The sequence below is a fragment of the Podarcis erhardii genome (genome assembly GCF_964252035.2).
Source record: "Podarcis erhardii genome assembly, chromosome: 8".
Taxonomy (NCBI): Eukaryota; Metazoa; Chordata; class Lepidosauria; order Squamata; family Lacertidae; genus Podarcis; species Podarcis erhardii.
In genome coordinates this window covers 88,004,403-88,028,862 of record NC_138499.1, presented here as the reverse complement: position 1 = coordinate 88,028,862, position 24,460 = coordinate 88,004,403, and the positions used below count along the sequence as shown (strand labels likewise).

The 24,460-nt window shown below is 41.8% G+C and overlaps 3 protein-coding genes and 1 long non-coding RNA gene across 4 annotated transcripts in view; 3 read left to right on the top strand and 1 right to left on the bottom strand.

Moving 5' to 3' along the window:
• Positions 1-40: 40 nt before the first annotated feature.
• On the bottom strand, positions 41-17,509 carry LOC309347963. The gene is made up of 2 exons (XR_014159084.1): positions 16,981-17,509; positions 41-510 (listed from the first exon to the last, which is right to left on the bottom strand). It is a non-coding gene; the product is annotated as an uncharacterized lncRNA (long non-coding RNA).
• LOC309347944 (protocadherin gamma-A3-like) lies at positions 711-15,024 on the top strand. Its single transcript, XM_081872940.1, is given in 3 exon segments — positions 711-2,591; positions 14,277-14,853; positions 14,856-15,024. Coding segments are annotated over 3 exon segments (2,238 nt in total). The 5' UTR covers positions 711-980; the 3' UTR covers positions 14,906-15,024.
• On the top strand, positions 6,605-9,637 carry LOC309347829 (protocadherin gamma-B6-like). Its single transcript, XM_081872681.1, has one exon. It carries the CDS (start codon positions 6,982-6,984, stop codon positions 9,436-9,438), a length of 2,457 nt encoding a protein of 818 aa, XP_081728807.1. The 5' UTR covers positions 6,605-6,981; the 3' UTR covers positions 9,439-9,637.
• Positions 17,510-20,736: 3,227 nt separating the features above from the next.
• The window catches only part of LOC309349256 (uncharacterized protein), a 224,951-nt gene continuing 221,227 nt past the window's right edge, over positions 20,737-24,460 (top strand). The window contains exon 1 of the mRNA XM_081875001.1: positions 20,737-23,322. Coding sequence (XP_081731127.1) covers positions 20,920-23,322 — 2,403 coding nt within the window. The 5' untranslated portion in view covers positions 20,737-20,919. The remainder of the gene's footprint in view (positions 23,323-24,460) is intronic.

The window sequence follows — 24,460 nt, the reverse complement described above, 5'->3', positions numbered from 1 at the left end:
GATATACTTTAAACTTCTTCCAATCTTCCTCCACTTTAAATTTAAATTTCTTTTTCAGCATTTTATTATGGCCAATAGAACAGAAATAAAGCACACAATGCACCAAAATCTTAAAGACAGAACAAAATACAAAATTTAAATTTGCTAAACAAGTTCATAATTAAATAAAGGCCAAATCACCAGAATTCTGGCAGGGATAGGGTTGCCAGGGCAGCCCACAATTGTTTTTAGGAAAACCTGAAACTTGCTGAGCTTTTTCTAGACAAAAACACCCCTAAAACCATGATTTTGCGATTGACTTGAATAAGAACGAGGACAAAGCGCCAACTCTTGGAAATTCCCCCAAGATGTCAATTCTGCCTTTGAAATCCTAGTAACGTCCAGGGAAATCCGAACATATGGCAGCCCTAGGCAGGGATGTAGGCTTTCTGAATTATTGCATGGTTTTCCTCTGCTGGCAACTGCTTGTGTTTATGCTCCATCAAAAACACCCTAAAGTGTCATTATCATCTACCAGGAAAAGCAATAAAACAAATTAAAATAACACTTTGTATGCAATGAAGAACAAATCTGAATTAAGCTTATGTGACTTCTGATCAAGTGATACTAAAGTACATTTGGACAACCAGTGAAATAATTTTTAGTCATTCACAATTCTCCATAGATATCAGGGGGAAATAGCAATATAGAATTATAAACATGAAAATAAGCAAATACAGTTCCCCATGTGAACTCAGAGTGTCACTGTTGGACAACGTGGGAGCAGCCATGGCTCAGCATTTCCGAGACTCTTAGAACACTCTCTCTCAACACTTCAGCTGAGCAGAAAGGAAAAGCTTTTATTTTAAAAGCTGCTCAAGAAAGGAAAGCTCTCAGTTTCCCAAGGATCAGCTCAAAAGAAGAATATTTCTATTATCTCAAATAAGTGTACTGGGAGTCTTGAAAACTGTACTGAAAGCAAGAAGAAATCAGGAAATGCAATGGATGTGATGGAAGTAAAGCAGGCAGAGAGAACAAGGAAGATCATCAGGAGGCAAGTACTGTTTCTGTTCATATTCTGGTCTGTGTTCTGCTGCCAGGTGGGGTCTGAGAAGGTTCAGTATTCAGTTCCAGAGGAAGCAGAGCAGGGCTCCTTTGTGGGGAACCTTGCTAAGGATCTGGGGTTGGATGTCAGAGAGCTGTCAAAGCGCAAGCTTGGTATTTCTTCAGAAAAGCAATTCTTTGATCTGAATGAACAAAATGGCAACCTGTATGTGAATGAGAGGATAGACCGGGAAGAGATTTGTGGGGAATCATCTACTTGTGTCGTAAAACTAGAAGTTGTAGCACACAATCCTTTGAATATTTTCCACGTAAATATTTTTATTCAGGATACTAATGACAATGCTCCACATTTCCGGAATGAAAATATTGAGCTTAAATTTAGTGAATCTACTCTGCCGGGAACTCGATTTGCTCTTGGAAATGCTGAAGATGATGATATCGGAATAAACTCCCTCCAGAATTATCAGTTGAGCTCAACTCCATATTTCAAACTAGAAATTCAAAACAGCAATGATGGCGGAAAATATGCAGAATTAATATTGCAGAAACAACTGGACAGGGAAAAAGAACACATGCACCACATGGTCCTTACAGCCATGGATGGTGGAGAACCTCCAAAAACCGGAACAGCCAAAATATTGGTAACAGTTGTTGATATTAATGACAATGCCCCTGTTTTCACCCAGACAATCTATAAAGTGAGCCTGAAGGAGAGTGCACCCAAAGGAACCTCTGTGCTTCAAGTCAAAGCATCTGACAGTGACGAAGGGTCCAATGCTGAGATCACTTACACTTTCAGTGACATCCCAAAAACAGCTGAGCAGAAGTTTCATCTGGATCCCAGAGACGGAACAATTACACTTATAGAAAGTGTTGATTTTGAGGATAGACAAAAATATGTGATGATAATTCAGGCAAGTGATGGAGGAGGATTGGCAGCACATTGCAATGTGGAGATTGAGGTTCTTGATGAGAATGACAATGCTCCAGATGTGATCCTTACATCCGTGTCCAGCCTAATTCCGGAAGATGTCACATCTGGAGCTGTGATTGCTCTCATTAAAGTTCAGGACAGGGATTCTGGGGATAACGGAGAAGTCACCTGTCACCTGAAGGAACTTGTACCTTTCCTGATAGTCTCATCTTCGGATAATTATTTCAAGCTCCTCATAGATGGTGCCCTTGACAGAGAAAGGACTCCCGAGTATAATATTACAATCACAGCAACAGACAAAGGCACCCCTCCACTCTCCACACACAAATCCATATCCATACAGATCTCAGATATCAATGATAACCCACCAGCCTTTGAAAAATCTTCCTACACTGCCTACGTTCCAGAGAACAACCCATCTGGAGCTTCAATTTTCCACGTCAAGGCCTCTGACCCAGATCTGGATCGCAATGCCAGAATCATTTACTCCATCCTTAACAGCAACATCAAGGATCTGCCTCTCTCCTCCTATGTCTCCATTAACTCTGAGACTGGGATCATCTATGCCCAACGCTCCTTTGACTATGAGCAATTCAGGGAGTTTCAGATTCAAGTGAAGGCCCAAGATGGAGGTTCTCCACCACTCAATAGCAGTGCCACAGTGACGGTATGTGTTTTGGATCAAAATGATAACGTTCCGCAGATCCTGTACCCCTCACAATCAACAGAGGGCTCACCTTTCTTTGAGATGGTGCCTCGGTCAGCTGAGTCGGGTTATCTGGTGACGAAGGTGGTGGCCGTGGACTCTGATTCAGGACACAATGCCTGGCTCTCCTTCCATCTCCTGCAGGCCACAGAGCCCTCACTCTTCAGCATTGGCTCCCACACAGGAGAGGTGCAAACAGTCCGAGCATTACTTGAGAGAGATGCAGTGAAGCAGAGGCTGGTCATCCTGGTGAAGGACAATGGGCATCCTCCTCTCTCAGCCACCACAACTTTGAGCCTGGTGTTTGCTGAGAACTTCCAGGAGGCTCTTCCGGAAATGAACTCCCAACCAAATGACTCAGAGTATCAGTCTGATCTACAGTTTTATTTGGTATTGGCCTTGACCTTGGTGTCCTTTCTGTTCCTGGTTACGGTGATACTGACCATTCTGATGAAGCTTCGAAGGTCAAGGAACCCCACTTTCCTTCAGTGCTTTATTCCTGACCCCCATTCAAAGGCTGGTGCCATATTCCCACCCAATTATGAGGACGGAACTTTGCCTTATTCCTACCAGGTCTGTTTGTCCTCTGAATCCAGGAGGAATGAGCTGACATTCCTGCAGCCCACTGTCCAAATAGCAGAGAACATACTTTGCAATGGCAACTCTGACATTTCTTTGATGGTCAGTGGAGGTAATTTAATTTCTGAAAAGGAAGATGACAGCATGGTGAGTTATATTTTATGTTCCTTATAGGGAATTTGGTGTTATCACTTGTTTGAGAGTTTATTTGTAAACAGTGGATGTTATCAAACTGGCACTCCAGACAATTCATGCCATGTTATCAGGAAGGTAGGTAGAGAGTAATACTGAGCTGCTACTGCTGCAGAGCAACCTAATGGGATGGATTTTTCAGCTGTTGTTGAGGGAGAAAACTGCAAATTATGGAAGCCTCAGTCTGAATTATCCAGATGCCTATCTTCATGCTGACTTAGGGTGATGATCTGGGACCATAGTATAGTATGTTTGAGTGGAGACAGTGCTAAATTGTTTTCTTTCTTTCTTTCTTTCTTTCTTTCTTTCTTTCTTTCTTCTTTCTTTGCAGCATGACTAAATTTGAATATGTAGCTATTTTAATGTTCTCTCTTTAAGAAGATACAGTATATGCAAGAACAAACACAAAAACATCCTACATAGTATATGCTTTAAGAAGTTTGCAAATTTTTTAGTTATTGGCAAAATTCTCCTTATTATCAAACTAAATATTAGGAAGTTTGTGGAGAGTTTTTTATGTGTTATGGGGAAGGAAATAGAGGATTGAACATATTTTGTTGACAGTCTGCCAGCAGGGATAATTACATGGTGATTGATGATAGCCAGACATAAGTCTCTTGGCTCCCATATTCATTTTTGGGAAAAGAGTGAATGAGAGATTAATCCCTGGTGCTTTGAAAAGGCTGTTTTCTGTTGTCAAGAGACCAAGAAGCAGTCAGCTCCTAGGAACTCCGATGGGGGTTAAGTGACTTGAGAGCTGAGGAATTTACATCTTGCCCTAAAGCCATGTAAAAGCCGAGATGGGTATGGGATCTGCAAAAGTCTCCCTTTCTTAATTACAGTGGTGCCTCACAAGACGAAAATAATTCGTTCCGCGAGTCTCTTCGTCTAGCGGTTTTTTCATCTTGCGAAGCACGGCCTTTAGCGGATTAGCGGTATTAGCGGCTATTAGCGGCTATTAGCGGCTTAGAAAAAGGGGGAAAAAGGGGAAAAAACTCGCAAGACTCGCAAGACGTTTTCGTCTTGCAAAGCAAGCCCATAGGGAAATTCGTCTTGTGAAGCACCTCGAAAAATGGAAAACCCTTTCGTCTAGCGAGTTTTTCGTCTTGCAAGGCATTCGTCTTGTGGGGCACCACTGTATTTTTGGGACAGTTATAATTTATAACTGATGGAGATTTGTCCAGTTTTAACAATGGAAATCTGTATATTTGTATTTTTTAGATACAGATAGGTAGCCGTGTTGGTCTGCCATAGTCAAAACAAAAAATTCCTTCCAGTAGCACCTTAAAGACCAACTAAGTTAGTTCTAAGTTAGTTCACGTAAGCTCATACCTAGAACTAACTTAGTTGGTCTTTAAGGTGCTACTGGAAGGAATTTTTTGTTTTGTATTTTTTAGATTGAGAGTATATAAATGTTCTACATTGTTAAACTTTTATATTATTAAAAATGGATAAAAATAATATTTTAAAAATGACAACCATAATTTAAAGCACACAGAAAGTTAAAATCACAACAGAATACAGTGGTACCTCGGGTTAAGTACTTAATTAATTCTGGAGGTCCGTTCTTAACCTGAAACTGTTCTTAACCTGAAGCACTACTTTAGCTAATGGTGCTTCCCGCTGCTGCCATGCCGCCAGAGCACAATTTTTATTCTCATCCTGAAGCAAAGTTCTTAACCCGAGGTACTATTTCTGGGTTAGCAGTCTGTAACCTGAAACGTATGTAACCTGAAGCGTATGTAACCCAAGGTACCACTGTAGATTAATACAAGTTAAAGCAAATTAAAAATGCAAGCAATCGAATGTAAGATTGATTGCATTATACTCCTTATAACTTGGAACCTTCACCCTATGTCAGAAAAAAACAGCAACACACTAACTTTTTTGGGGGGGTGTTTCTACCCCAATGTGATTTTCAAAATAAGGTGTGGGTAGAATTTTGAATCCCAGAAAATATATGTGTCTGTGGTGTCAGAAGAAGAGTGCTTGACAATGTCCAAACATCCCAAGCCAGAAAACACTTATTTGTGGGATGTGCTTCTGACCCTATTAAGAAACTCACAAGAAAACTGTCCTTGGTTAGAGAGATGTTCCCAAGCAACATTATATGGTTTGTGCCAAGTTATTGACACAGCTGTAGCTGGTAAGGGCTGAACTTTGAAGATATTGTAGGGGTGACCATTTGTGAAAATGTCCTGGAAGTACGTTCATTGCAGAATCAAAACTGCATTGGAGCGGGTGGGGTGGGAATGCTTTGATTCACACAAAATTGTATGACGGTTAAAGAGAAACTGGAAATGATTTAATATTGGGAATACTTGGGAAAAAATGGTGCTTGAAATAGTTGCATTACATTATTGTAAATACATGTGGTAAAATATTTTGATCACATTAATGAAATGTACATTGGTTAGTTTGGTCTTTCAGTATTTTATTCCTTTACAGAAACTTTTTAAATGGAATTATGCAAAAGTATAGAGATATTAATGCTATGTTTAAACTGGATGAAAGACAGATAGCAAATAACATAATAATGTATAACATGTTGTCTCTTTTATAAAGAGTGCAGCTAGCTTTAGTCCAGGTCCTATGAGAAGATTTTAAATATAAGCTCTCCCATCTTTTTTAATCACTTTAATTCAGCGAGGACCCAGTTTTCTTTGAATGAATTTTAAGCATAAAATGGGTTTCACCAGTACCATTAGCTAAACCTCCCTGCCATTTCTTCCCTTTATCAAGTAAAAATAAAATCACCCTTGAAAAAGTGTGGGGTGCTGGTGGTAACTGTCAGTGGGCAGAGGTAGGAGAGTCCTATCTAACCTTGAACCAGAGATGATGTTCCTGAGTATGCACAGAACTGGAATTTCCTGCCAGAGAGCATGCCAAGTGTATTTCCCTCTGCCTCCTGATCCAGTAAAAGAGACATTGACAAACCATGTGTACCCTGACGAGGAATTACACTCTGGAAGACCACAATTTCTTTAGAAGCCTCTGGAAACAAACTATCTGTATCTGATGAGCCCTCCTCACCAACAGGCATCCCATCTCTACTATTCCTATGGGTTTTCTTGGTCTTTTTCCCACTTCTTTTTAAAGGAATAAAATAAAGCAATGATGCTGAATGGTGACGGACTGGGAAGCACAAGTGATGGAGAAGAAATTTGTTTCAGATTGCATTTAAAGGTGAACTTGTATTACAAACAATTACTTACTTAAGAGACAAAATTCCATGTAGAATTCTAGAAATAGTAAAAGCAGTTCCCCGTGTGGACTCAGAGTGTCACTGTTGGACAACGTGGGAGCAGCCATGGCTCAGCATTTCTGAGACTCTTGGAGCAATCATACTCTCTTAAGACTTCAGCTGAGCAGAAAGGAAAAGCTTTTATTTTAAAAGCTGCTCAAGAAAGGAAAGCTCTCAGTTTCCCAAGAATCAGCTCAAAAGAACAGTATTGGTACTATCTCACTTAAATGTACTGGGAGTCTTGAAAAGTGAAGTGAAAGAAGGAGGAAATCAGAAACAACAATGGATGTGGTGGAAATAAGGCAGGCAGAGAGAACAAGGAAGATCATCAGGAGGCAAGTACTGTTTCTGTTCATATTCTGGTCTGTGTTCTTCTGCCAGGTGGGGTCTGAGAAGGTTCAGTATTCAGTTCCAGAGGAAGCAGAGCAGGGCTCCTTTGTGGGGAACCTTGCTAAAGATCTGGGGTTGGATGTCAGAGAGCTGTCAAAGCGCAAGCTTGGTATTTCTTCAGAAAAGCAATTCTTTGATTTGAATGAACAAAATGGCAACCTGTATGTGAATGAGAGGATAGACCGGGAAGAGATTTGTGGGGAATCATCTACTTGTGTCCTCAAATTGGAAGTTGTGGCACACAATCCTTTGAATATTTTCCACGTAAATATTTTTATCCAGGACATTAATGACAATGCCCCACATTTCCAGAATGAAAATATTGAGCTTAAAGTGAGTGAGTCTACTCTGTTGGGAACACGATTTGCTCTTGGAAATGCTGAAGATGATGATATCGGAATAAACTCCCTCCAGAATTATCAGTTGAGCTCAACTCCATATTTCAAACTAGAAATTCAAGCTGGCAATGATGGTGGCAAATATGCAGAATTAATATTGCAGAAACAACTAGACAGGGAAAAGGAACAGATGCACCACATGGTCCTTACAGCCATGGATGGTGGAGAACCTCCAAAAACCGGAACAGTCAAAATATTGGTAACAGTTATTGATGCTAATGACAATGCCCCTGTTTTCACCCAGACAATCTATAAGGTGAGCCTGAAGGAGAGTGCACCCAAAGGAACCCCTGTGCTTCAAGTCAAAGCATCTGACAGTGATGAAGGGTCCAATGCTGAGATCACTTACACTTTCAGTGACATCCCAAAAACAGCCAAGCAGAAGTTTCACCTGGATCCCAGAGATGGAACAATTACACTCATAGAAAGTGTTGATTTTGAGGACAGACAAAAATATCTGATGATAATTAAGGCAAGTGATGGAGAAGGCTTGGCGGCACATTGCAATGTGGAGATTGAGGTTCTTGATGAGAATGACAATGCTCCAGATGTGATCCTTACATCCGTGTCCAGCCCAGTTCCGGAAGATGTCACATCTGGAGCTGTGATTGCTCTCATTAAAGTTCAGGACAGGGATTCTGGGGATAACGGAGAAGTCACCTGTCACCTGAAGGAACTTGTACCTTTCTTGATAGTCTCATCTTCGGATAATTATTTCAAGCTCCTCATAGATGGTGCCCTTGACAGAGAAAGGACTCCCGAGTATAATATTACAATCACAGCCACAGACAAAGGCACCCCTCCATTCTCCACATACAAAACCATATCCATACAGATCTCAGATATCAATGATAACCCGCCAGCCTTTGAAACATCTTCCTACACTGCCTACGTTCCAGAGAACAACCCATCTGGAGCTTCAATTTTCCACATCAAGGCCTCTGACCCAGATCTGGATCGCAATGCCAGAATCACTTACTCCATCCTTAACAGCAACATCAAGGATCTGCCTCTCTCCTCCTATGTCTCCATTAACTCTGAGACTGGGATCATCTATGCCCAACGCTCCTTTGACTATGAGCAATTCAGGGAGTTTCAGATTCAAGTGAAGGCCCAAGATGGAGGTTCTCCACCACTCAATAGCAGTGCCACAGTGACAGTATGTGTTTTGGATCGAAATGATAACGCTCCGCAGATCCTGTACCCCTCACAATCAACAGAGGGCTCACCTTTCTTTGAGATGGTGCCTCGGTCAGCTGAGTCGGGTTATCTGGTGACGAAGGTGGTGGCTGTGGACTCTGATTCGGGACACAATGCCTGGCTCTCCTTCCATCTCCTGCAGGCCACAGAGCCCTCACTCTTCAGCATTGGCTCCCACACAGGAGAGGTGCAAACAGTCCGAGCATTACTTGAGAGAGATGCAGTGAAGCAGAGGCTGGTCATCCTGGTGAAGGACAATGGGCATCCTCCTCTCTCAGCCACCACAACTTTGAGCCTGGTGTTTGCTGAGAACTTCCAGGAGGCTCTTCCGGAAATGAACTCCCAACCAAATGACTCAGAGTATCAGTCTGATCTACAGTTTTATTTGGTATTGGCCTTGACCTTGGTGTCCTTTCTGTTCCTGGTTACGGTGATACTGACCATTCTGACGAAGCTTCGAAGGTCAAGGAACCCCACTTTCCTTCAGTGCTTTATTCCTGACCCCCATTCAAAGGCTGGTGCCATATTCCCACCCAATTATGAGGACGGAACTTTGCCTTATTCCTACCAGGTCTGTCTGTCCTCTGAATCTAGGAGGAATGAGCTGACATTCCTGCAGCCCACAGTCCAAATAGCAGAGAACATCCTTTGCAATGGCAACTCTGACATTTCTTTGATGGTCAGTGGAGGCAATTTAATTTCTGAAAAGGAAAATGACAGCACGGTGAGTTATATTTCATGTTCCTTATAGGGAATTTTGTGTTACCACTTGTTTGAGAGTTTAATTGTAAATAGTGGATGTTATCAAACTTGCATCCCAGAGAATTCAGACCACGTCATCAGGGAAGTAGGTAGGGAGTTGTACTGAGCTGTTACTGCTGTAGAGCAAGCTTATTGGACTTTCCAGCAGCTATTGAGGGGCAGCATAGCAGTATGGTGGAGGCTCTGTCAGAATTGTCTAGGTGCATGGTAACTCAGTGTCGTGCTAAGATCACAGAGTGGTACAGCATGGCTGAGTGGAGAGAATGCTAATTGTTTTTCTTTTCTTATCTTTGCAGTACAAATGCAATTGAATATGTAGTTATTTTTACATTCTGTCCTTTAAGAAATTTACAAGAAGAAATACAGTGGTGCCCCACAAGACGAACGCCTCGCAAGACGGAAAACCCGCTAGACGAAAGGGTTTTCCGTTTTGGAGGCGCTTCACAAAACAAATTTCCCTATGGGCTTGCTTCGTAAGACGAAAATGTCTTGCAAGTTCCTGTGGGGTTTTTTTCCTCCCCCCCCCTTTTCTAAGCAGCTAAGCCGCTTATCAGCTGATCCGCTAAGCTGATAAGCCGCTAAAAGCCGCTAATAGCGCTAATTCGCTAAGCTGTCAATGGGCTTGCTTCGCAAGACGAAAAAACCGCTAAACGAAGAGACTCACGGAACGGAATAATTTCGTCTTGCGAGGCACCACTGTACCAAAAAGTATTTCATAGGATATTCTTTATATAAGTTGGTTAATTTCTTAGTAATTGCTAAAGTTTTTCAACTGAATTTTAGGAATTGTGTGTGGTGCTTTTTATGGGTTGGATTATTTAATGAGAGTAAAGAATTAATTAATCAATAAACGTTTTAGAATAACTTGATTTGGTTCTCATATATACAAATAATCTTACATAGCATTTGGATATTGTGTTCCTGTCACAGACACAGCTTGGGACTTTGATCTGATGAGAAAAGCACAACATATTAAGTGGTGGAGCACTGGTGGAAGCTATCAGTTGTACAAGCATTTCTTAGGTCCTGTGACTGCATGTTGTTTGTAGAATGAAAAATTCTCATGTACAACCTGTGTAGAAGAGTGGCATCAAAAGGGAGTTTCTCTTGGCATGATTTCTAGAGATGTTGTATACCTCTCTCTCTCTCTCTCTCTCTCTCTCTCTCTCTCTCTCTCTCTCTCTGTGGTAGTGATGGGGGGCCTATATAATTCTTTTAAATAAATAAATAAATAAAATGCACATATCCCCACACTTCCAAGATATGTATATACTGGAAATGGTCCCTGGATTGACAAATACCCTAAACCAAACATGACTGTATCATGAACCCCAAACTATCCCCTGCCCCCGCCCTGGCCAGGTCCTGTATTCTCTTATATACTACTGATGTCCAGTGTGGATGCAATCCCAAAGTATTGGCATTCCTTTCATTGGCATTTGCATTATATTGTTAGAGATTATGACAAGTTGTAAAAGTTGTAGTGAACACTTTGTATGTAAGGATGTGTGGATGTGGAGTGTGTGGTTAGTATTTCTACTTATACCATCTCCAGTCATGCTTCCATACTGTTGAAATATAGGTGACAAATGACTCTTGAGTCACAGCTACCAATGGTAGATGCCCTTTTAACTCATTGGCATGGAATGTTTTCTTATGGAGAGTCAATCTGGCCAGGACATACATCCAGTTATTGCTGTACTTTAAAACTGGGTCATGTTCACCACCAGTGTATATTCCATTAGGAAAGATGAAGACTAATGTTAAAAGAACATTTGTTGGCATTATCTAGTGGATAATTCAGTGTCTTGTCCCTCCTGCTAATGGCCAAATTCAGTTTTAGCAGTTTAATCGTGTAGAACAAGAAGCACAACATCAAGCTCTCCAAAGAAGATGACTGAAAACCACCTACTGTTTAACAAGCCCTCACATGCTAGTTTTTAATAAAGCTCTCTTTTGAGTTTGCATCCAATTTTCACATGTGTGCTTCTAAGCTACCATTGAATGTTTTCCATTCACAGTAGTGATGTTTGTCTTAAGCTGGAGCTGTGGATGAGGCAGCAGTGTGGCTCGGTCTGTATGCTTCTGTCAGCAACCAATCTGGCTGGTGCACCTGCATGGCCATAACCTTGCCGTGACTGAAGCCCAGCCCTTTCCAGATAAGCAGTGGCAATAAATTACAGAGAATGTGGCCATTTTACTTCTTTGCTCTGGTGTTTATACAGCACTATAGAGTGTTCAAGGTGCTTCACATATAGTGCTGTGTAACTCTTACAATAACCCAGAAAAGTAGATCAGTGTTATGATATGGGAGAGGGAGAGAGGCAGCATTCAGATTTGTGAGGAATATTGCAATCATTATTTTTCCTGATTTTAATGCCAGCATTTCTGTCCTGTTCTTTTCACTGTGGTACCTGCTGTGCTAAGGAAATGTGGTTTTTGACTGATATACCTGCAAGTTGTGCTAAATTTCGTGCACACCAGCGTATTTGGTATCACACAACAATGAATGTCATTCACTAATGCCACAACTCTGTCAGCCTTTCTGGATGCCTCTGTTTCCCCAGGAAAACAGCAGGAAAGAACTGAGTGTCAGCATATCAGTTTCCTCACTTTACAACTATAAACATTACACCGAAACAAAGAAAATAGGAAGTACCAGAGGCTTACTATTCTTTTTTCTGCATCCAAAATGAATCTTTTGAATATCCAGCAAACAACATTGCTGAGAAAGTTCAATATTTCAGAATTCAATTCATTCCAGAATTTCCAGTAATGGGGTAGGGCAGGAACCCTAAACACACTTGTCTTTCCTCCTCCTTTTCAGTTTGTCACTCTTTTTTATCCTTAGCGGTTAAATTCGAAATAAAAAAATAATAAAGAATATAGAATAATATACATAGTTATCCTAGCTATGTCTTCATTTATAATATTTATAATATTTTAATAAACGAGTACAGTGAAATGGTGTTTATTTAATTTTCAAAAGTGAGGTTTTTGCACTTTGGGCTTGATCCTCTGGGTGTCACTGTTCACCAGAACGGAGGAGAAATGAGAAATCCTGCCCAATCGAAGTTGCCTTTCTGTTAAACACAAGCACAAAATATCTGAAGGAGCAAGCTGCTTTTCAGTGCAAAGAAGAAATGGAAGTGCATTTTCCTTAGAGAAGAGTTGGATACAGCATCTTTTGAACCAGAATCTAAGGGTCTTTAACCTGCTGCAAGGATGGAAGGAACTCAGAGGCTGTGGAATTGCAGAAAGGGAATCTTCCAGTGCCTTTTCATGATGTTTTCTTGGAAGGCAGTTTCTGGGCAGATCCACTACTCCATTCCAGAAGAGATGCACAAAGGCTCTTCTGTGGGGAACATTGCAAAGGACCTGGGAATGGATGGCAAGCAGCTCCCAAACCATGGACTGCGCATTGTTTACCCTGTAGGTATGATTCAGTACTTTTCTTTGAATGCCAACAATGGCCATTTGCAGATATCTGAGAGAATAGATAGAGAGGAAATCTGCAGAGAGGCAGAGAAATGTATGTTGAAGTTTCAGGTTCTTGTTGAAAGCAAATTGAAGCTTTATGGAATTGAAGTGGAAATTACAGATATAAATGATAATGCTCCCCACTTCCCTCTATGGGAACAGGAGCTGGAAATCAGTGAGGCATCTACACCTGGATTCCAGGTTCCTCTTCCTGAAGCTCAAGATCCAGATTGGGGGATAAATTCTGTGCAGAGCTACCAACTCACAGGCAGCAGCCATTTTGCTTTGCATGTGCAAACAGAAGAAAATGGTGTCAGACTTGCTGAACTTGTGTTGGAAAAGTCACTGGACAGAGAGGAACAATCAGCTTACGATCTGCTCCTCATAGCTACTGATGGAGGTGATCCCATCAGATCTGGCACATTACAAATCCACATCGCTGTCCTTGATGCAAATGACAATGCACCAGTTTTCAGCCAACCTCTCTATGAAGTGAGTATCAATGAGAATATTCAAAAGTGGTCCATACTTTTGACAGTGAGAGCGACGGATATGGATGAAGGAATAAACGGAGACATTAAATACTTTTTCCAAAAAATCACAAAGAGAGACTCCCAAATGTTTGTCTTAAATTCCACAACAGGTGAAATCATCCTTATTGGGAATCTTGATTATGAGGAATCATCTTTATATGCATTTGAGATACAAGCCAAAGATGGAGGAGGCCTGAGTGACAGATCAAAAGTTGTGATATCTGTTACAGATCTGAATGACAATGCACCTCAATTATCAGTTAACTTTGCCACCAACACCATACTTGAAAGTTCACCATCCCAATCGGTAATTGCCATTTTAAATGTCCAAGACCGAGATTCAGGAATCAATGGGGAAATCACATGTTCAATCCCTAGCAACCTCCCTTTTCAGCTAAAGAAGTCCATGGATAACTTTTACAGTTTGGTGACTGTTGGTGCCCTTGACAGGGAACAGGTGTCAGTCTTCAATATTACTGTCACTGTTACTGACCATGGAGTCCCCCCTCTTTCTACAGTCACAGTTATCACACTTCATGTTTTAGACACAAATGACAACCCACCCCTCTTTGAAAAAACAGACTATACTTTCTATTTTGTTGAGAATAACCAAAGAGGAGCCATGGTCTCTTCCTTAAGAGCAAATGATCTTGACTGGGAAGAAAATGCCAGAATAACATATTCCATCACTGATGACCAAAGAAGTGACTCCCGCCTCTCCTCCTACCTCTCCATTAACTCTGAGACGGGGGTTATATATGCTCTGACCTCCTTTGATTATGAAGCGTTTCGAGACATTCGGTTCCATGTAAAGGCTCAGGATGGAGGTTCTCCACCACTCAGCTCCAACGTCTCAGTGACTCTCTTCATCCTCGATCAGAATGACAATGCTCCCCAAATCCTTTACCCCTCCCCTCCCACTGACGGCTCTACGGGGATAGAGCTGGCCCCTCGCTCCTCTGAGCCAGGCTACCTGGTCACTAAGGTGGTGGCCGTGGATGCGGACTCTGGCCAGAATGCCTGGCTCTCCTACCAGCTGATCAAGGCCACCGAGCCAGGGCTCTTCACTCTGGGGCTCCACACGGGAGAGATCAGGACGGCCCGCTTCTTCCTGGAGAAAGATGCCCTCAAGCAAAGCCTGGTGGTTTTAGTCAAGGACAATGGGCAGCCACCTCTCTCTGCTTCAGTCACTCTGACTGTGGTGCTGGCTGACACCATCCCTGCAATCCTCTCAGACCTGAGCAGCATCTCAGCTCCTGTAGAGCCTCCGTCTGACCTCACCTTCTACCTGGTCCTTGCAGTGGCTTTTGTCTCCTGCTTGTTCTTCACTTTCCTCCTTGTGTTACTGGCCATCAAGTTGCACAGGTGGAGAAATTCTCAACTGCTTGAGTCGGGGAGTGTGAATTTCAGTGGCGCTCCTATCTCACAGTTTGTGGGGATTGACGGAGTCCGAGCATTTCTGCACTCCTACTGCCATGATGTTTCTCTGACTTCAGGCTCTAAGAAAAGCCAATTTAGTATTTCCAAGGCAAATTATTCCAATACTCTGAGCAATCAACAGACTTGTGAGGTAAAGAATCCTATCATATCTGGTGAAGATTTAAATTTTAATGATGGTGATCCAGTCATAGCCCAGGTGAGTTAATCAGGTTATCTTTTGTTTTTATATGAACTTACTCATCTTGGTGAATTTTACATCTATCTGCTGATCTGCAATACTATACTGGAGGCTATTATTATAGCTAGCACTTTGTTTGATATTTATTAGTAACACCACAGTTGTTTTTTCAGTATTTGTGTTTCATGTTATAACACAGACAAATTATTTTACTCAATTACATTTCTTATCTTTACTGTTATATTGCCCAGTAGTAAAATGACTCTCTGATCCTCATTGCCAAGTATATATTATGGTATGTAAAAATATAATTGATGCTATGCAGCTTTTTAAATGAACATCAATATTATGGGCACCATCCATAGGAGAGATAAGCACATGCTTAAGTTCCTTCTTCAGAAATCACTGGGTCCCAGAAATGCTTTTCTTTGGCCGAAATGTACCATATAGTTGTAGGATATTTTGTACAGTGGCGTAGTGTGGGTTGTCAGCACCCGGGGCAAGGCAAGTAATTTGCACCCCCTAACCCGTGGATTTGCACCCCCTAACCCGTGGATTTGCACCCCCTAACCCTAACCCCCAGATGTTGTGCCCGGTGCGGCTCCCCTGCACCCCCCACGCTACGCCACTGATTTTGTAATAACGTGTGCATAGTAAGAATAATCATGAGTTATACTTATACACTTGTTTGACTGATATTCCAGTATCTGCTGAATCGAGAAAAATGAAAATAACATACTAACTGAATATTAATTAAGATAGATTATTTAGCGCATTTGTGCAATTAGTTTTAGGCTGAATCTTCTGTCTTTTCCATTAGTAAATGTCATGTGGATTCTCATGTTCTCTGCCGGGATGGGTAGGGCAGAAGAAAAATCAAAGATGTAAACTGGCAGAAGAAAACACTCCCATATGCAATGATTAAAGCGAATCTTCCATATGATGGACCTCTACCACTTTCCAAACCTCTAAAAGGATAAGATCAAAGACAGGGAGGTGTGTGGATCGGAGAGACTCTCACATAAGACTTGGCAGAGACAGAGCTGTTTCTTGTAATGGCTTGGAAAGGCCAAGCGCCAGGGCCGGCTCACCCACGAGGGAAGGTGTGGTGACCACCTTAGGCGGCAGAGTCCACCAGGGCAGCAGATCCTGATGTCAGTTCCTGACGTAGATCTTCACTCACCCCACCTTCCTTGGTGGGGAGGGGGTGCCATTCTGGGGTCTGTCTCAGGTGCCAAAATGTACTGGGCCGGCCTTGCCAAGCACTGCTTGGCTTTTTGCTACATACAAAACTGTTCCTGGAGAAAATATACCAGAACTTTCCTGTCACTAAATAAGGTAATTAATTATCTTCTGACAGATAAACCTTAATCTCTGCTGTTGAGCCTCTTCCAGAAAATGCATATTCACTCTTTTTGATCTCCTGTGTTTATCTGTGGCAGCTTCATGTTTTAGAAGTGCTGGCAGCGCTCCTCCCCCCTTCTTCTGAGGAAAATTTTATCTTTTCTGAATACCGGTACTTTTTCTACTGCACTCACAATTAAGCAAGCACCTTCAATCCCTTACTAGGCCTCATATTATACCTTGCTAAAAAAAATAAAAATAAAAAATCCAGTATATATGCAATGCTGGAGCGCAGAGTCCTGATTTTTGTTCCTAGAAACTGGGATGCGTCATTCCTGTGGTGGGTTTCTCTGAGGTAAAGTAATCCCTAGAGAAGTTATTTTCTCTAGATATTACTACACAGTAAATATGGATGGATGTTAAAAACTCACCCAAAGGCAAATGTGAACACTTTGCAAAGAGGCTTAGACATATCTTATGCTGTGAAAGAGCTAAAGACCTGCCAATCATTAAGAATTCACTGTATAGTTAACTTACAGTATAATGGTATACATACCTACTCAGACGTGCTTAATGGATGCAGGATGGCAGACGAGGCTTTGGTTTAGGGTTGGCATTGGGGGAAAACAGGGTTCTTGTGCCTTTAACAGATGTATGGCAGACAAAAATTCAAGAGGTTGAGCCTTTCCTAGTATGGAAATACAATTATGGGAAAAGTTTCACCATGACCGTGCTCACTCTAATTTTGTGGTATACCGTGCTCCCCACAGCAGCCATTTTGTATTATGCCACGCACCCATGGCAGCCATTTTGTGACTTGCACCCACAGCACTCTCTCAGAATTAAAAATGTGCCCACTGGTCCAGAAAGACCGATGGCGCCTGGTGTAATTGCAAAACAGGCAAACTGTCAGGTTTCTGAGGTGGCAGCAGCTAAAGGTGAAGAGCAGGCCCTCAGCCTGGCAGAACCACCTCCCCGCTTCCTTGCTGAGGCAAAATGAGCAGGCCTTGGGACTGAGGCCTTATAAAATGACGTGAAGCTGTACTGGTTCCCTGACCACCTGAATTTATATTTTTACCTAGATGGGGTAACTACCGTACAATACTTCTGGTAGACATGCTGCCATGTGCCTCCCTGCCACAGGGGACCACTATCTAAGATATATTAGGCAGGTATTCATGGAAGGGATGTGGAACTCCCTGCCCTGGAAAGTCCTCTGGGCCTCCTTCCTGATGGCATTTCACTGCCTGCTGCAGGCCTTTTTATTCCAATAGGCATTAATCCTGCCTTGAAGCTGAATATTCTTGACTATATCCCAAATATAGACATTTTTTTAAAAATCCACACTGACTCCATGGCAGGATTGTTGAAATGACTATTATTTTATCTGCAAAGTCTGAGGTAAATTACCTTAGCGTACAGAGTCCAGATTTATTCTTCCAAAAGAACTCTGCCAAATTCTTCTTTACATATTTGGGGGCAAATGATAGAAAAAGAAGACAATTTATTTACTGCTGCTGCAATACTATCACTCCAAATTCTAGGATGGTTTGAGGGGAGCATCACATGTTCAAAACAAAAGGAAACTGAGGTGTGAGTGACATTTATTCCTTCCTGTATAATATGGAAAGCAGGGCTAGGCGCAAGGATCATGGAATGATGGATGATTCTAGCAGGTGAAATTCTTGCATTTTATCATAGTGGAGACACATGTGTTCTCACTTCACATATTAGAATTATAGAGTTGAAAGCGACCTCAATAATCATCTATTCCAACCATCTGCCAATGCAAGAAATTCACCATTGCTGATAATCTCTGTTTAGAACTTCTAATGAAGAAGAGTACACAACTTAATGGATGCAGTCTGATCCACTTTCAAGCAGCTCATGTCTGCAAAACGTTCTTCCTATTTAGACTATTGTCTAAATACTTTTTCTTGCAATTTGAATTTTTTTTTGTTTCCCCTTTTTGGACACCTTCCAGTTTGCCAATATTTTTCTTAAACTGTGGTGCATGGAAATGGGCACAGTACTCTGGGTGAGGTTGTCTGACCAAAGCAGGATATAAATATACCATTACTTCTCACAAACTGGACACAGTATTTATGTTGATGTGAACTAGAACTGCATTAGCCTTTTTAGCTGTTGTGTCGCACTGCTGGCTCATATTTACCTTGTGGTCTACTAAAGCCCTAGTTCCTTTTCACATGTACAACTGTCAAGCCAGGTATCACCCATCCTAGATTTGTGCACCTGATTCTTCCTACCTAACGCAGAGATTTAAATTTATCTCTATTGAAAGTTGTTTTGTTAAAAATGTCCCCTTTCTGCATCCAGTCATGATCCAAGTATTATTAGCTATTATTAGGCATGAGGGAGCTGCTTTCTATGAGTAGACCCTATGCAGTTGGGATCTAAGTGAGAAGCCATGTAGGTTGAGTTTATGCAAGAGGAGTGTGTTCAGTTTATGTGGGTAGGACCTGCGTGATCAGCTCACTCATTACGCCCCAGCTGCATGGAGACTGGAGGAAAGCAGCTCCCAAGCAAGAGGCATGCTATTTAGAAGACTTCTGAGTCACTCGGTTTTCTTGTGCTTCGCCAGCTTTCACCACAACTCAAACGGCATCCAGCTAGGCTTCTGTTTCTGATGTTTCAGGTCCCTACTTCAGCAGGAAGTAGAAGAGACACTGGTGTTTATTATCTTACCTTCTACATGGCGCCTACTTAAAAGCATACCTCATGAGAGGCCATCTGAATACCTGTAGCCTCCAACTACACAGTAAAGTTACCACATTTCTAGATATGGGTGCCTATGGAATCACGGGTGGGATTTCAGATAATTGTAGTCACACCTCCCAGTGGCCATGATGTGAGATATGTTCATTTGAGAATATTGTTGGTTAGCTATAAATCAAAGAAGTGACTGAGTTGATGGCCAAAGTCAAATTGAGTTGACTTCAGAGAACAACCAAGCCTCCAAAAGAAGAGCTGTCAGTGATAAAGTCATAAGAGAATAATGGAATACAACAGCAAACTGGAAGTATCTGGGATAGATTATCGAAATTGTTTCCCCACTTCAATGGAGACTTAAAAGATTCAAATCTGCTACCTTAGAATGTAATGGTGTGACAACAAAAGTGCCTTCTTGATACCCTCAATACATCTCTTGTTTCAAAACGCCCGTTTCAGATTATTATGGTACTAGAATGAATAGCTATCCTCATGATGGGCAGGGTGCAAGTCTTAGTTCTTGGACACTTTACTTCCATTAATCTTGTTCTGATTATTGGCTTTCAGTGAAAACGCTCTGCAGTTCTACTTACTGGATGTAATGGAAACTTCTCATCTCAAAGTTAGTCAGCGTAAGAGCCTGAGGAACTATCAGATGAGAACTGAAGAAAGAGAAACTGGGCACATGGGATTACTGAAGGAGGGAAAGATGGAGAGGAAAGAGGATGCATGATTATTTTTCAAGCACAGCCCTGTGGAAGCTGACTTTCCATTATGCAATCCCCTGCATCTAAGAGCTGCCTGTGAAAGACAGAACCACTTGGACAGGGTTGGGGGGGAAATCACACAAATGTAACTGCATGTGAAGGTCAAATAAAGAATTAACTCTGAGAAGGAAATGGGAGCGGGAGGAAGAATGATTAGAAAACTGCACATGATAGATCAGCATACATAGATGAGCAGGACTGAATTGCACATATCGTAGTATAATCACCTGCCAGATCCTTGGTTATACAGTGGTACCTTTAGTTACAAACGCCTCAGGTTGCAAACGCTTCAGGTTACAAACTCCACTAACCTGGAAGAGTTACCTCAAGTTGAGAACTTTGCCCCAGGATGAGAACGGAAATCATTTGCTGGCGGCGCAGCAGCAGCAAGAGGCCCCATTAGCGAAAGCACACCTCTAGTTAAGAACAGTTTCAGGTTAAGAATGGACCTCCGGAACAAATTAAGTTTGTAACTAGAGGTACCACTGTATGCTTATAATATTCAATATTCAACTAAGACTGGGAGTAAACATGAGAACACCTGAGAAAAAGTACCTATTGTGATTTTTTTTTTTAAGGACAAAACTGGCTTATATGAGTTATATATCTATTAATGAGTTGAACAAAAAGACCAGTCAACTGAAATTTCCTGATAATACCATAAAGAATAGAAGGAGTTACTGTATGGAAGAAAATGTATATTTAGGATTCCAAAATAAGGCTTCTGCAGTTTTGTATTGAGCCTCATGGTGTCGCTGTTCACCAATAAGGGAAAAAAGTAAAAGATCTAGCCTCACAACCTTAGCTATTACAGTGCAGCACACAATAACTGAGGCAAGGCTGAACATGACAGTACAGAAAGCAAAACTGAAGGAAGTTTTGCTTAGAAACAATTTCGCTATTTTGAACTGGAACTAGGAGCAGAACAAAGGGAACACCAGAAACCAATCATTAGAGCTTTTGAACAGAACCAGCATTTTTTATCCTGGTACAAAATCATGGAAGAAACCCAGAGACTCGGGAGTTGCAGAAAAGGAATCCTTCAATGCCTTGTCATGGTGACCATCTGGAAGCTAATTTCTGGGCAGATCCGCTATTCCATTCCTGAGGAGATGCAGAAAGGCTCTTTTGTGGGGAATGTTGCAAAGGACCTGGGAATGGATGAGAAGCAGCTTTCAGACCATGGACTCCGCATTGTTTCCAGTGTAGGTATGGTTCAGTATTTTGCTTTGAATGTCAACAATGGCCATTTACAGATTTCTGAGAGAATAGATAGAGAGGAAATCTGTGGAGAGGCAGACAAATGCATATTGAAGTTGCAGGTTTTTATTGAAAGTAAATTAAAACTTTATGGTATTGAAGTGGAAATTACAGATATAAATGACAATGCACCCTGGTTTCTACCAAAGGAATGGAAAATGAAAATCAGTGAGACATCAACACTCAGAGACAGGTTTCTTTTACCCATAGCTCAGGATCCAGATCTAGGGATAAATTCTATACAAGATTATCAACTTGCAGGCAGTAGCCATTTTTCTCTGCATGTGCAGACAGGAGAAAATGGGGCAAGACATGCTGAGCTGGTGCTGGAGAAACTTCTGGACAGGGAAGAGCAACCAGATTATGATCTAATCCTCACAGCTACTGATGGGGGTGATCCAGTGAGATCTGGTACTGCTCAAATTCATGTGATTGTTCTAGATGCAAATGACAATGCACCGGTTTTCACACAACAGATCTTTGAAGCAACCATAAAGGAAAATATTCCTAAAGAGTTTATAGTTTGCACAGTGCGAGCCACTGATATAGATGAAGGAATCAATGGAGAGGTAAAATACTCCTTTGGAAAAAACACAGAGAAGATTTCTAAAATGTTTCTACTGAATTCAACAACGGGAGACATTACCCTTGCAGGAAGCCTTGACTTTGAAATATCATCCTTATATGAATTTGAGGTGCAAGCCATTGATGGTGGTGGCCTAAGTAACAGATCAAAGGTTGTTATCTTTGTAAAAGACTTAAATGACAATGCACCTGAAATAGCAATAACCTTTGTACTCAACGCTGTGTCTGAGAACACACCAACTGGAACTGTCATTGCCATTTTAAATGTCCAAGACAGAGATTCAGGAGTCAATGGGGAGGTTATATGCTCAATTTCCAACAGTCTTCCTTTCCAACTTAAAAAAACAATGGACAATTTTTACACTTTAGTGACAGACAGAGCCCTTGATAGGGAACAAGTGGCAACCTATGACATCGCTATTACAGCAACTGATAATGGGACTCCAACATTATCAACCTCTGCAATTATTTCACTGCAGCTGTTAGACACAAATGACAATCCCCCACTCTTTGTACAGTCAGCCTACACCTCTTACCTCCTAGAAAATAATCCAAGAGGAGCCTCAGTCTTTTCCCTGAAAGCAAGTGATCCAGACTGGGAAGAAAATGCCAGAATAACATATTCCATCACTGATGACCAAGGAAGTGACTCCCGCCTCTCCTCCTATCTGTCCATTAACTCTGAGACGGGGGTTATATATGCTCTGACCTCCTTTGATTATGAAGAGTTTCGGGAGATTAAGTTCCATGTAAGGGCTCAGGACGGAGGTTCTCCACCACTCAGCTCCAACGTCTCAGTGACTCTCCTCATCCTGGACCAGAATGACAATGCACCCCAAATCCTTTACCCCTCCCCTCCCACTGACGGCTCCACGGGGATAGAGCTGGCCCCTCGCTCCTCTGAGCCAGGCTACCTGGTCACTAAGGTGGTGGCCGTGGATGCAGACTCTGGCCAGAATGCCTGGCTCTCCTACCAGCTGATCAAGGCCACTGAGCCAGGGCTCTTCACTCTGGGGCTCCACACGGGAGAGATCAGGACAGCCCGCTTCTTTCTGGAGAAAGATGCCCTCAAGCAAAGTCTGGTGGTTTTAGTGAAGGACAATGGGCAGCCACCTCTCTCTGCTTCAGCCACTCTGACTGTGGTGCTGGCTGACGCCATCCCTGCAGTCCTCTCAGACCTGAGCAGCATCTCAGCTCCTGTAGAGCCTCCGTCTGACCTCACTTTCTACCTGGTCCTTGCAGTGGCTTTTGTCTCCTGCTTGTTCTTCACTTTCCTCCTTGTGTTACTGGCCATCAAGTTGCACAGGTGGAGAAATTCTCAACTGCTTGAGTCGGGGAGTGTGAATTTCAGTGGCGCTCCTATCTCACAGTTTGTGGGGATTGACGGAGTCCGAGCATTTCTGCACTCCTACTGCCAGGAGGTTTCTCTCACTGCAGACTCTAGAAAGGCAAATTATTCCAATACTCTGAACAATAAAGAAGCTTGTGAGGCAAAGGATCCGATCCTACCTGGTGAAGATTTAAACTTGAACAATGAAGGCTTAATCGTAGTCCAGGTGAGCAAACAATTTTAGATTAACATGATTTTGTTTTGTTTTATTAATATCAGAATATATTTCCCATTTACCTCTGGTTTCTCATTATATTCAGAACTATGCCAGTCTTCTTTTTATTCCATTCAGCTCCCCTTTTTAGTCATCACTGCATATGTGATCCTTCTGTGGAGGAACTTCTTTCATCAAATCTTTATCTTGATGCATCAGGTGACCAATCTTTGCCTCATTTGTGTTACTTCGGACTGCTGGTGGGGGCTCATAAAACAGAATGTTCCTCTATAAGAAAACATAGTTCCCTACATGTTGCAAACAATCATGTCTGGGAGCCAGTTATTAGCCTAATTTTATTCCTCTCACCTAGTTTTTATGTGAAGTGTATTTCCTGACCAGTATTGATCAAGACTTCAGTATGTGGGTTCTTGTTTAATTTACGGATGGATTTGGTGCATTCTTAATTGTTTTAACTTTGACTGTTGTATTTTGTTTTTATCTCATTTCTGCATGACATTTCCAAACGTTGGGATGGATGGATAGACAGCTGGTATATGAATAAATGAGTATATAAATGTGAGCTGCCACCTATCTCGGTACTGGCAAGACATAGGCTTACTGCCTCGGTGAGCACTAGAAACTAGCGGCCTATGACAAGTCAGTGTCCACACCAGTCATTCAGGCAGACAAGCTCTTAACCTGGAAACAAACTGATTCATTTTTCTTTTCTTTCAAGCAGCTTGTACGCTACAAATACCTACTGTGGTCTGCATGGACAGATAGAATAGTCAAACATCTAGTCAGCAAGTAACTGTGGTGGACTTGTTTGCATGTCCATGGTACTTCATAGGGACTTCTCTGATAGTAAGTAACCCCTTTCCACTACACTCCCTCCAGAAAGCTGATATTGATATTCCCATTGCCAAAAGGCTTGTTATGTCATTTTCCAAAAGCAGTTATGGTTTTACTTAACTCTTTATTGACTGAGATATTATTGATGTTTGTATATTTTAGAATGATAAGATAAAGAGACTTAATTGGGGAGGGGACTCTGGGAATAAAAAAGAAAAAATGCAAGCAATTGTATGTAAGATTGGTTGCATTAAGCTCCTTATAGCTTGGAACCTTCACCCTATGTCAGAAAACA

What these genes read in the sequence shown, in the direction of transcription:
- LOC309347829 (XM_081872681.1), top strand. Translation starts at nt 6,982, where the DNA reads ATGGATGTGGTGGAAATAAGGCAGGCAGAGAGAACAAGGAAGATCATC.